The sequence below is a fragment of the Dipteris shenzhenensis genome, chromosome 2 (genome assembly GCF_047967505.1).
Source record: "Dipteris shenzhenensis isolate YYH24624 ecotype China chromosome 2, Dip_SZ_1.0, whole genome shotgun sequence".
Classification (NCBI taxonomy): domain Eukaryota; kingdom Viridiplantae; phylum Streptophyta; class Polypodiopsida; order Gleicheniales; family Dipteridaceae; genus Dipteris; species Dipteris shenzhenensis.
The window spans coordinates 50,770,375-50,784,307 of record NC_141597.1 but is presented as its reverse complement, the minus strand read 5'-3'; the positions used below and the strand labels follow the sequence as shown (position 1 = coordinate 50,784,307).

The window sequence follows — 13,933 nt, the reverse complement described above, 5'->3', positions numbered from 1 at the left end:
GAGAAAGTTCAAGAGCAAAAACAAACTATTTTAGGAGCTACATTAGCAGCTTAAGCCTTGTCAACAGAGGCAACGGATGGTATATACACCGGTTCAACCTACTAACACAACATATATTTTTTCTGAAATATTTTCTATGTAGGTACATGAAGATTTAGTAGAGAAGACAGATGCAGGAACCAGTCATGAGTTCGAGTAGAGTTTGTGTCAAGAGGAAGAGCTGTAGACAGAGGAGGTGATGCAAGCTTTAAAGACTTGGCTGATGGGGAGGATGAAAAGCCAAAATATCAACAATACATTGATATTGATACTATTGCAGAAAAGCTAGATCCTGTTACAAAAGAAACTGATGTGATTACAAAAAATAACTAGAGACTGTTACAGAAAAGTTCGGAGAACAAATTATCCCAATGCAAGATGCAAGTCAAGGGCATCATCATGAAGATGATCCATTAGTTTCTTTGCCAGCAGAAATAGATGTGGAACTTGATGAATCAAATGTCTAAGTGGGTTCAGGGTCGCAATATACTTTTATGAACAAAAGTAATTGTACCATTGGGTGTGCCAGTGTGGAAAAATACTACTTGGCCACTCATGGGTTATATCTATTTTCATAAGTAATAGAAAGCATATCCAAAACCTTAGTAGGGTAGTTATAAGCAACGGCTTCTAAAGCGTGTATGCTAGTAGTTGGAACTATCATATAAAGGGAATATTTGTTCTATGTTTTATGTTGTTGATTTCAAAAGTTCCGAATGAGGAAACATTCTCTATCTGCAAATCCCTATTTTGTCTAGTTTTGACTATGTTCCTATCTCATATACTGAGTTTTCAAAAGTAATGGAATGGATATCAATTAGTATTACTCATTATGATCTTTACTTTTTGAATTTGGAATTGAAATGTTAGTTGTCAGAAGTCCTTGATGCACTTTCAATGGTACTCTATTTACTCTAATAGGGAGTTTTTCCTTAATACCTCTCTACCTATTATAGTCACTATGGTAGCTTAGCACATTCAAGTCACTTGCAATGCAAGAGAGCTCCTCTCTACCAACATCACTTACTATAGAGTCCTCAATACCTATGAGCATGTCACTATGTTGCAAGTGACTCATTCTAAGTCATATCGTTTTTGCATGTTGCGATAATAAGCTGCATTAAAAATTTCTCCCATTATTGATCTCTAACCATACACACATATATGGATAACATATCCAAATTGACTTCTAGAAATACCCTTGACTTTGGGAGTTCTATGGATGAACATTGTTGTGAGTAGAGAGAAAATTTAGAACGGTAACATTCAATCAAGACCTCTAATGCTCTTTAGCTCTCAAATTTTTTTTCCCATTTGCATAACTAGTTGAAAAACTAATATGTCAGAACTTAGCACCCCTTGTAGTTCCTATTTCATCAAATTTGGGAAGAAAAAGTAATATCTAAGAACTTAGTGCCCCTTGTAGTTCCTACTTCATCAAATTTTGGTAGTTTTTATGTGAAGATTTTACTACAATCCTAAACATATGTGATGGGTGGATCTCACAGTTCCAAGAGTGTATAGTGGAAAATTTCCCTTAAGTCAACTACAATTGATATTCTTGCTCCTCTTATGGTTCCACTTACTTAACAATTATAACTAGGCTTGGTGTTCCAAAGGGTCCTTGTTTTTGCCTTACCTTTGGTAACTACCATAGTAAATCTTTCCTTCATCTCAGCTGACTACTTATCTTTAACTATATGATCAGTGGTCTTCATATATTAATATGTCCATCTCAGCTGACTACTTATCTTTAACTATGATCATTGGTATTCATATATTAATAAGTCCTAAATCACAAAAATTCGTGAGCTCCTTCCTACTGGAAAAGGAGAGCCAAAAGAATAAAATTTTTGCCTTTACTAGAAGTATACATACTTCACTCAAATGAAATGATTCACTAATTACTGGTAAATAACTAGAGAAGAACCTTTAGGGGGCTATGTAATAGAGAAAAATTTGAGCCAGTACTTTGAAAGTGACAATACTAATGCTATACTTCCAATCACCTACTAAAACAAGCATGCTTGGATGGAGGATCTGGTGCTAGCATTGTCACCAAACAGTGCTGGGTCAGTGGGGAAGGCTTGAAATTGAAAGTACAAATGGTGAAATAGACCACTCACAAGCTAGATACAATAGGTGATCAGTCTAATGAGATTGTTCAAGACAAAGCAGAGGTTCCACTAATCACTCACAATAGGTCTCCACTAGCTGATAGAATGGTAGAAGAAAGGTCCATCACTGAGCCCGATGTAGAGTGTACTCAAGCAAAGGCAACTATTGCACCTACAAGCTTGGAGGAAACTATGGTAGAGATACATAGGATAGCAGCTGAAGTGGCAAGGAGAATAATGATAATAACTTAGGCTTTGATATCGGGATTATACCCCCAATTGATGTGGAAACAGTGGTCACCCGAGTCGACCATATGAGCACTAAGTCTCAAGAAGTGGTTGACACGGACTCCCAGGCCCCAAGATCAGACAATCACCCCATGAGGATGATTATTTAGAAGTTTTGGCTATGACAATAGATCCTCTAGAGAAGCAAGAAGCTACCAAAGGGAAGGGGAAAATCATAGAAGAGCAAGAAGACTAGCCACTGGCTTGGCAATTTCGAGTTTCATCCCCATAGCCTATTCAGCACGTGCCCTAGTTACCTCCTCCCTGAATTATTCTACCAAGTGAGGCTATCAATCCCCTATTCTATTCAGAGGATCCATCAAGCTCACACAAGTCATAGCTAAGAACTGGCAACAATAACAATTGAGAGAAACATTAATGGAGGCATCTTGAACCACCCACCATGTAGCTAATGAGGCTATGGATGCCTTAAAGATAGCCCAAAAAAGAATAGACTCCTGTAGAAAGGTCATGATGCACTAGAAGGAGTACATCAAGGCACTAAAGGGAGTCGAGATTGAGCTGCAGTAAAAGTCAAGTAGAGAATGAAGCACTCTGACAATGAGTGGCCAAGTTAAGGTAGATATAGGCCCTATTGCAAAACTTGGACCAACTAAAAGAAAATCCGGACCTCCTAGGAGAAAAGATGATAGATCTAGATGATGAAGGGGATGATACTAGTATGAGTGGCCAAGATTAGACCTTCAATGCCAGCACCACAATCCAAGAAGAGACAGCAAGGAAGAGTCACATTTTGATACTACAGCTGGTCTCTATTACATGTATACTTGGGTACTCTTAGAATGTATTTGAGCTTTGACAAGAGTGACTCCCCCTCGGCCATTATTCTTTATGGAGGAAGAATGGGTGGATATTCATGCCCACAACATATGGTTCTAGCTAGCATTTTGGATTGTAATTGTGATCCTCTCTGGGAGGTGACAACATGCGAATGGGCTACTAGTGCATTCTATGACAAGGTGCTCACCGTGGCAGGGATTTTTCCAATAACTGGGTGCTATTGCGCACCATCTAATCAACAATCCACCCTTGAGTATTGTTCGAGTTACCCTCATATTTTTCCCATCTTCTTTGATTGCTGGAACAGTTGCAGAGACAGAGGAGATGATGTGAAAAATGCAACCATGAGTCCCCACTCTGAAGAGAAAGTCCCCTCCTCCTGAGCAGCCACCAGAATGACATCAACAACACCATGCCCCTCCCATGAAATGTTGCTAGATACTTGGAGCTCTTAGGCTCTTCTTTTATACAAGAAGCTAGAACTTCTTTCTAAAAGCTACTTTTTACAAAAAGCTTGCTTTTCTGCTTTGCCCATCTTTAGATCCCTTTTGATGGCCTTTTTCACCCTAGTGGCCCCTCCATTAAATGGGGTGCCACTTTCTAGGAGTTCTTGGAGCTTTTTGTGTTGTGGGATTTGCTTTTTGGCACTTACCCCAATATTTAAGGGCCATTTTGCACTCTTCCAAGTCCTACACATCAATTAAACAAGCAACACTTTAACCCCTTAAAGGTTAGTCAAACACATGCATTCTAGTTCTTGGACTAACCCCAATCCCTTGTGGGCATCCCCACAGTTGTATTTTACCAATGCAAAGCAAAGTAATAACTTATTTTTAGTTAACCAAAATCATCTCTCTTTGACTGAAGTCAATCTAATAAATATTCATCTTTATTTCTTGTGAGAAGCACCAATTGACAGCTATGTGGTGAGAAGCACCAACTAGTCACCAATTGGGAGAAGCACCAATTGGTGACAACTATGTGGGATGAATTGGATTCAATCCATAACAACATCACATGGAATCTAGTGGAGTTGCTCATAGGCAAAGAGACTATTGGGACAAAAAGGGTTTACTAGGTGAAAGAAAATCTTATGGTACCATTGATACGTACAAGGGAATGCTATTTGCTAAGGCTATTCCCGCATAAAGGGAATAGATTATAATGAGACCTTTGTACCTACTTCCAACATGATAACCCCATCAGTTGTGTTATGGCATTGGCTACCCATTCCATGGAAAGTGTATTAGTTCTTTAGGACGGATTTCCTTAATGGGGGCATGCATGAGGAAGTCTATGTGAGTTAGGCCAATGGATTTGTGATGTAGGTAAGGTGTGCGGGTTGTGTAAAGCATTGCATGGTCTCAAACAAGCTCATGATCTTGGCATGAGGAAATACACAATTATTATCTAGCAAGGGTTTGCAGAATAGCCCACTTGAAAGCACCCTCTATGTCAAAAGAGACAAGAGAATTACATATAATTATCCTTTATGTGGATGATATGTTGCTCGCAAGGACCAATGAGGACAGAATTTAGAGTTCAAGATTGATCTTAAAGCCTAGGAGCTCTATTAATTTTTTTACCTAACTTGGTTGTTATAGGTACCCCCAACGATAGGGAATTGTAAATGTAATTAATTTGTTGGCAGGGGGGGAGGGTGGGAGGAGTTTCGAGGGAGAGGGGCTAAAAGGAGAGGATGCATGTGATGCCACATGTCTCATGGCCATGTGTTACTAGAGTTTGTGCTGGAAAAATCCAAGGGCAGTGTAAATGATCCACTTCCCACGCCTTTTGTGCAAGTGATGATGTTTCGTTTAGCAGTGTTCCTTCATGATGGAGTGGACGATGATAAATTGGTCATGTGGGCAATGGCAGTGTGTGTTGAGGATGAAAGTGAAAGCTCTTGCCAAGTGTGGGCTTCTCATTGAAGCGATTAGAGGAGATGAAGATGCTCATGATGGAGAGCGCAAGGTGGACGCATGCACTGGTGCAGGTGATACGAAGGAGCCATAAGTATATTGGTGGTACGCATGCATGTACTTAGGTGCTAGATACTGATGGTCATGATTGGTTTTGCAGGGTTAAGAGAAGGCGTGGGAGGCCTACGAAGTGTATCGGCAAGATAAGAGCAGAGGGTAACAAGGTCTTTAAACTCAATCTCACTATCGGAGTAGGAGGAAGTGATATGGACGTGTGTCTGATTACTGACATTAAAAAGTTTCTGCAAGAGGCATGTATGTCTAGATTTTGCGCAGTAGAAAGGGGGGTGCCTTGTCGCATTTGCATTTCCAAATGGTTATTTGAATTTCTGCTAGGAGCATCCAAGTGGTTAACAAGTTGATAGCAAAGTATCTCAGTTGGGACATCAAAAGGCTTGAAGTAATGTGTCGCGCTTTGAGGCAGTGCAACATGCATACCTTTCATGGCATGTTGGGCTACTACCTCAAAGATTATGGGGAGCCACATTTTAAAAGTGTGTACAAGAATGTTAGTCGACAGGATATGGAATACAGGATGGAGTTGTATGTATGCTACAGAGCCGATGAAATAAAAAACTGTGTGTTTAACCAGTGCAAATCTTTTTTGTTGTTTTATGTATTAGAAGTTTACGTTGGGGTGTAGGTTGGGAATGCCTCTTAATAAATGTATCCTGAAGATGTTGCGTTCGGGCCAATACTACCCATCTGCCTGCTTGGGTAATACTTTACCAAGGAAAAGGAATGGATGCCAGGAGAGCATAGTCGATGTGGAAGTCAATTATGTCGCCCAATGCTTTGACTGCAAGTGACGTGAGTAGTTTTTTTTTTTTTTTGCGAGTCTCCAATGAGTCAACCTAGAGCAAAAATGTTGGTGGAGCAATGAAGCACAATGAACAAAACTTGATTCATGAGTGGTTACATATATAGGCAACTGCCTCCATGTTGGTAGATCCCAGATCCACAATTATCTCCATGATTATCTCAATCAGTCACCTCCTATGATCACTCCAAATCCACACATCACACTAACCTGACATACCTATCTGCCTACCTATCGGCCAAGTCACTAGAACCTTCTAGCATACCTACACTCACACACTCCTTGCATAGGACTCCAAGCCCATAGGCACACACACACACACATCAATTTGCCCTTCATTTTCCCCCACAAATTGATGACCTCATCCCTCAACAGTAGTACATGGGATGCTCCATGGCTTGCCCACCATCATGTGGCAACACACATGGCCCCAACCTGTGACTCACTCCTAGGACTCTTGGTTTACAACTGGGAGATAGACAATGACTATGTATGGGAATCCCCATGAGTCCAACAAGGAAAAATCTCAAAAGACTAACAATCATTTAAGGATAGACTATCCATGGCAGAGAACCATTATTGACCTCACACACACATAACTTAGAAAGCATATGGATCCTCACCCTTGTCAGAGTTGGACTTGGGTGTTGTAAGCAATGAGAGCTTTAATATCCTCAGGTTCTTCTTCTTCTTCTGTCTCTGCTTCTTCAAGAAGGTTTGCTGAACATCTGTTCTTTGCATAACATTCTTTTTCAAAGTGTCTAAGTTTTCCACAAAAGTTGCACTTCATTTTGCTCTTTCCCTTAAAGTTGCTTTTGGCCAAATATGCCCCATGTTCTTTGTAGTCACTTCTTTGTTTGATCTTCCTTTCCTCTTTCAAGAGGGATGCTTCAATTTCCACCAGAGTAATCTCTGGTATATTGGTGAGTGTGGTGACAATAGTGCCATATTCTTCAGTTAGACTTCTAAGTACTATGGCAATTAATGATATCTTCATCAAGAGTAAACTTGATGCCAAATAATTGAGTCAATATGCTCTTCATTGAATTTAGATGTGAGGAGATGGATTCTCCTCTATCCAATTTTAAATCAAAGAACTTGATGAGCAAGCTAAACTTAGTACATCTCGCCTGTGCTCGAAAAACATGCTCAAGATGAGTCCATGCAACATGAGCAGTCTCACATCCATCAATGTGGTGGATAAAAGAATCACTCAATCCAAGAGCAATTATGGCTAGTGCTTTTTCATCTTTAGGAAGCCATGAAGCTTCTCCTTCTGTAGTTGTAGGTTTAGTTTCTTTTCCATTAGCCACCTTCCATGTTCCCTTTTTCATGAGATTTGGTCTGTCAAGTGTGAAACCCCTCTCCCTCAAACTTATCTATCTTGAGTTTGGAGGCCATTTGGGAAGGTCTTACCAATTTAATAGCAGTCACCGTGTTTAATCCCTTTACAAAAGATCAATCTTTCTGAACAAAGAAATCACCTTCACCATATAGATGCAAATTGCTAGATAAGAATTCAGAAAATCCAAGTTGTTTGGCATATGCATAACTAGTTGGCTTCTCCCACAATCTCTTAACTCAGGTCTTCTTTACCTTGTACTTTGTCCTTGTAGTCTTCTTCAAGTGCTTAGCATTGGAAGAGCATTGAGAACTTGGCATGTTGTCAAGAAGTCAATATCATCTGAACTTCAAATAACATTCTCTGAATTGAAAAAGGAATCTTTGATTCTTTGATGTGTACTTTAACTCCTCAAGCATCACCTAAGCATTTAGTGTAGCATCAAACTTCAAAAAAGGTCTAGAAATGCTTGAAGAGAACATAGGAACCTTGGAGGATTGATACCTCACTCCACATAGCATCAACTGGGGGACATTTGTTGCGCAATCAAAGGTACTTAGTAAGAGAAGACTCAGTGCAAATCTCAGACGAAATGACGCGTCACACTACCCAGGGCAGCAGCATTTTCTAAAGAAACACATCCAGGGTGTCTTGGATGCACCTCGAAACTTTGATTTTGGCGGAGCCCCATCTCCGAAAATCGTCCTCCAACCGATGGAGGAAGTGTACAGGAGCATGCCCGGATTGATGTCGCGGATTCCAGATTTCTCTTGGCGAACGAGAGTCCCTTAACCGCTAGCCCAGCCGACAGCGTGGCATCTGTTCATGAAGATGGGCCTAGGAAGGAGCCAACAGCGACTGATGAAAGTTGTATGTACGCTACGGCGCTGATGAAATCAAAAACCGTGTGTGTTTAGTGCGAATCTTTTTAATCGTTGTTTTATGTATTGGAAGTTTAAGTTGAGGCACAGGTTGGGAATGCCTCTCAGCAAATGTCTCTGGAAGATGTTGCGTTCGGGCCAATACTACCCGTCTGCTGCTTGGGTTATACCTTACCAAGGAAAAAGGGATGGATGCCAGGAGAGCACAGTCGATGTGGAAGTCAATTATGTCGCAAATGCTTTGACTGCATGAGTAGTATATTTTTTGTTGCTAGTCTCCAACGAGTCAACCTGGGAAACACATCAAGGGAGTCTTGGATGCACCTGGGTACTTTGATTTTGGCGTAGCCCCATCTCCGAAAATTGTCCTTCCAACCAATGGAGGAAGTGTGCAGGAGCATGCCTGGATTGACATCGCGGATTCCAGATTTCTCTTGGCGAACGAAAGTCCCTTAACTGCCAGCCCAACCGACAGCGTGGCATCTGTTCATGAAGATGGGCCTAGGAAGGAGCCAAAAAGGTTTTAGTAGCTCTTCTCCTCGTGTTCCAGATTACCTACCATTGGTCCGGAAGTCGAGGATGGGAATACATATCGTGTGAGTTTTGGCTATGATCTGTTTTTGAATGGGAAAAGCAGCTCTCAAATACTTGTGACGAAGAGCTCTCAAAGTTTGTATAAAAGTTTTTGGGAAATGTTAATTGCAGTGAATGTAGTTATCTGATCGCACAGTGAAAGCCAATGTTAATTTATGGATGTTTAATGAGAAATTAACGAGCTAATTAACTTTATGCTTGTTTGTTATCTTAGGTTAATTTGACATTTCGGAAGTAGAGTCAAATTAATTAATTGAATTTAATTTAAAGCCGCTAATAGGAACTCTAGTAAGTTTTTAACCTAATCTGGCTGTTATATCTCGCCTAGGCATAATAGGTACTAGAATATATAGCAGGGTACTGGATTTCTCAATGACAGCCCATAGAGTCTAGCAGTGGCATGACACCCTTGACGTGGGTTATGGTGGGTATGGGATATTCTGGCTTCCTGTTGCCAGCCATGGCTTGAGAGTAGTATTAATGACCTTCAGCTCATGAGCCATCTCCTTGGATCTATGGCTGGGCACTTGGTTACAATCTGTCATCCTTGTGTCTTGAGTTGGATGCTTTGCTAGAGGTGGTTACATTCAATTGGAGTGGGTAAGGGAAATGAGCCCAAATGCGATGGCCAGATGAGCAATGCATGTCCTCTCTCTTTTCATCCACAACACAAAGCATTGAAGTATTAAGGTTTGTATCCAGCCTCCATGCACTTATACAACTCCTGCAACTTGGCATATATATTCTGGTGTTGAGAATGCGATGAGTCTCTAGATACAATTTCATGCACTACATTATTCATCTCAGCACAATTGCGACCTGGGACTATCTTCACATCATTATCCATAATTGCCTTTGCCTGTCTCATCTTTACTACATCCTCCACCCACCCTGCCTCTGCATGGATGTTTGCCAGCAAGACATGTGGTGAAGCATTCCTTGGATCTAACTCGAAAACAAAATTTGCAGCACGTACAGCCCGCTCCACATCATTATGAATTCTGCATGATGAAAGCAAGCTCAACCATGCTGAAGGCAGATGTTCAAAGGGCATACTCATGATCAGGTCCTCTGCTTCTTGTAATAGTCCTCGTCGCCCAAGGATATCGATCATGCACACATAATGCTCCACTGAGGGGATTAGTCCATGGTCATTCATAGAGACAAAGTGTTGCCTTCCATGAGCAACTAGTCCTGTGTGACTGCAAGCCGTGAGGACACAGGTGAATGTGATGTTGTTTGGCTTGAAGCCATCCGCCTGCATTTGATCAAAAAGTTGTAAGGCCTCCATGCCATGCCCATTCTGAGCACATGCAGCAATCATGGCATTCCAAGAGACCACATCCCACAGTGGCATCTGTGCAAACACTGCCCTCGCATCACCTAGGCTCCCGCACTTGCCATACATATTGATGAGGGCATTCCCCACGACGAATTCAGACTCCCATCCGTTGTTGGCAGCAGTAGCATGAATCACTCGACCCTCTTCTAAGGCAGCCACAGTAGCACATACATCCACAACGCAAATGAAGGTGATCTTGTCCAGCTGGAAGCCTTTGGCCTGCATTTCACCCAGCAGTTGCAGGGCCTCCTTGCCATGCGCATTCTGGGCACACGCAGAGATCATGGCACTCCAGGAAATCACAACATGCTGTGGCATCTCTGCAAATGCTACCACTGCATCACCTACACTGCCACACTTGCCGTACATATTTACAAGGGCTGTCCCTACCACCACATCTGACTCCCATCCATTGCCAGTAACAGTTGCATGTATAACTCGACCTTCTTCTAGGGCTGCCACACTAGCACATGCATCCACTACGCAAATGAAGGTGATCTTGTCCAGTTTAAAGCCTTCAGCCTGCATTTGACCAAACAGTTCCAGAGCCTCCTTGCCATGCCCATTCTGTGCACAGGCAGCGACCATGGCGCTCCAAGAAACAACATCCTGCTGAGGGATCTCTGTGAACACTGCCCTTGCATCATCTAGATTCCCATGCTTTCCATACATACTGACAAGGGTGTTTCCCACAACAATATCCAGATCCCATCCATTCCCAGCAACAGCAGCATGGATCGCCTGACCTTCTTGTAGAGCTGCCACACTGGCACATGCATCCAAAATGCAGATGAAGGTTATCTTGTTTGGTTCAAAGCCTTCTGCTTGCATTTGACCAAACAGCTGCAGGGCCTCCTTGCCATGCTCATTCTGGGAACATGCAGTGATCATGGCACTCCATGAGACCACATCATGGTGCAGCATCTCTGCAAAAACTGCCCTTGAATCATCTAGGCTCCTGCACTTGCCATACATATTGACGAAAGCTGTTCCCACAACAACATCAGTCTCCCATCCACTGCCAGCAACAGTGGCATGGATCAGTAGACCCTCTTCTAAGGCTGCCACACCTGCACATGCATCCACAACGCAGATGAAGGTGATCTTGTTTGGCTCCAAACCTTCAACCAGCATTTGACTGAACAGTTGCAAAGCCTCGTTGCCGTGACCATTCTGGGCACACGCAGTTATAGTGGCACTCCAGGAGACCACATTCAGCTGTGGCATGTCTGCAAACACTACCCTCACATCATCTACACTCCCACACTTACCATACATGTTAAGAAGAGCATTCCCCATAATGATGTCTGACTCCCAACCATTAAGAGCAATAGTAGCATGGATCATTTGCCCCTCTTCTAGGGCTGCCACACTGGCACAGGCATCTAGAACGCAAATAAAAGTGACCCTGTTTGGGTCGAAGCCTTCGGTGTGCATTCTACTAAACAGTTGCAAAGCTTCCTTGCCATGACCGTTCTGGGCAGTTGCAGCTATCATGGAATTCCAGGAGACCACATTATGCCGGGGCATCTCTGCAAACAATGTCCTTGCTTCATCCAGGAACCCATTCCTGGCACAGGTTGCAATCATGGTATTCCAAGAGCAGTAATCCCGATGGACTATTGTGTCAAACACAGCACGTGCATTCTTCAGACTTCCACACTTGCTGTACATTCGGACGAGAAGGTTGGCCAAAAAATTGTCGCAAGCATATCCACGTCCGCTCATATGTTCGTGCACACATTTGCCCAAGGAAAGGGTCTTGGCAATGGTGCATCGCCGCAAGAGCAAAGCATAAGTAGCTTGATCTGTCTCTGGACCCAGCTGACCAAGGATGTCCGCATTCAATCTTTCAGGATCGCCGTTCCACCCAATATGGGGCATTGTGGCTGATCCCAGGGACACGCTGTTATGCCCACCAAAGTCTATATTCATATCCTTAGTCCGAGGGCTATGGCAGGGGGCATGCGAAATATTCGAGCTTGAACTTACTACTCTGTGTGGTCGCCTTCTCTCCAAGGACAGAGGCTCCATTGGAAGTTTAGGCATGAGGGATGGTGAACAACAGAGAAGTTGGTCCATAGGGTTGATGTTGTTGCCGGAATTGAGAGAATGAGAGCATTCTCCAAAGGCTGAAACGTCAAAACTCCGCACAGCGTACCTCTTTCAACCATGGGTATGCCGCTCTGCAGCAAATTCCTTTCGAGCCATGGTTGTGTGTGCCCCTCGTTTCTGAATGGATATGCCTCCCTCCACAATAAAGGCAAGAGCTTCAATGAATCAACACCTCATCTTCACTTGAGCTCCTCTGAGAATTGCTTCCAACGCTTTAGCCTACATCTATGATGCTGCACGTTGAACACATCCGCTACCATGAGAAAACAAGCATTTGGGGTGCTACCGTTAAAATGGAGAGCTAGAATTGTAGGGGTTTAAGGGTGAAAAATCTAACTAATAGTTTTGGGTTGAGACTAGGAGCAACCCTGGCAATAAAATCAAAGTATCAATTATTAACTTCGAAGGTACCATTCACCTCCATGTTTTATGTGGGCTCTTGGTAGGGAATGTGTTCAATATACAACATGCGAGACGTAGGGTGACGTAGGCTACCTCAAGTGAAGATGAGGTGTTGATTCATTGAACTGCGTGGAAGCTCTTGCGTTCATTGTTTTGAAAAGGAATAAAGGGGTTAGGAAAGGGTATAAAGTTTAGGAAAGGTGGAGTCCTAAGAGAAAATGGAGAGTTAGTCTTCTTCACCGATTGTAGGGTGTAAGGGCTTGCACATCTAGTTGGGACTTTGAGGGTTGAATATTAGATTGGGAGTGAGAGAAAAGGGTTTAGAAAGTAGAATGGTTTTGGATGGTAGTTTTGGGAGAGAACGATAGAGGGAGTATTGCATGAGATGCAGGGGGATTACAATGGCTTGAGGGTAGATTATGAGAGTTGTAGGATTAGCACATGTTATCACATGTTGATAGTGTTGAGGGGACACTAAGAGTACTTGAGAACAAGTATACAAGAATGAGTTGAATACACTGTTCAAAGAGTGAATGGAGTACATACATGAGCTTCATACCCTTACTCTTGTTGATTGCAAGAGTTGTAGTGTTAGAACATGCTATCAAGAGTACAAAAGAGTGAGTCTGTAGAGTGTGGGCTTCATTGCATTATAAAGTATTTATCCATGAGCGTGACACCCTTACTTTTGTTGGCATGGCTCAACTCTCTTACTCTTGCTTCCATGGCACTCACCAAGGATTTCTCTCTCTATGCACGGCATCTAGCAAGTCTCTCTATGTAAGGCATTTAGCAACAAAATTCTCTCAAACAATTTTTGACCAAAATCGGCAAATGTGCTGAGAGTGTTTTGCTATATTTTTTTATTCTACTAAATGATGCGAATTATGCTCTTAATCTCTTCTTATTATACAAGCAAAGCTATGCCACTGCTCAACAATCTATTGATTGCTCCTTGATTGGTCTACTGAATTGCCAAGTCGTGCTCCGATACGTAATTCGTTCGTCTGTGTGCCTATGTTTGAAAGGCATGAGCTGAATTTATTGGTGTTGTGATGACGTGCTCAAGTAGACAATGGACGTGATCTCTATCTCATGCGATGTGAGGGAAGCAAAGGCTATGATATTGTGAGGAGCAGATTGAAGGGAATGCTTGCTTTCAAAGGCCATGGGATCTGCCACTAAAAGCAAAAAAAGTCGAGGCATGGAA

At 42.4% G+C, this 13,933-nt stretch overlaps 1 protein-coding gene across 1 annotated transcript; it reads right to left on the bottom strand.

Moving 5' to 3' along the window:
• Positions 1-9,549: 9,549 nt before the first annotated feature.
• LOC147904940 (pentatricopeptide repeat-containing protein At2g13600-like) lies at positions 9,550-12,090 on the bottom strand. The gene is made up of 4 exons (XM_087392950.1): positions 10,764-12,090; positions 10,510-10,604; positions 10,204-10,425; positions 9,550-10,122 (listed from the first exon to the last, which is right to left on the bottom strand). The coding sequence occupies exons 1-4, from the start codon at positions 12,088-12,090 to the stop codon at positions 9,550-9,552; spliced, it is 2,217 nt and encodes a 738-aa protein (XP_087249076.1).
• Positions 12,091-13,933: the final 1,843 nt, after the last annotated feature.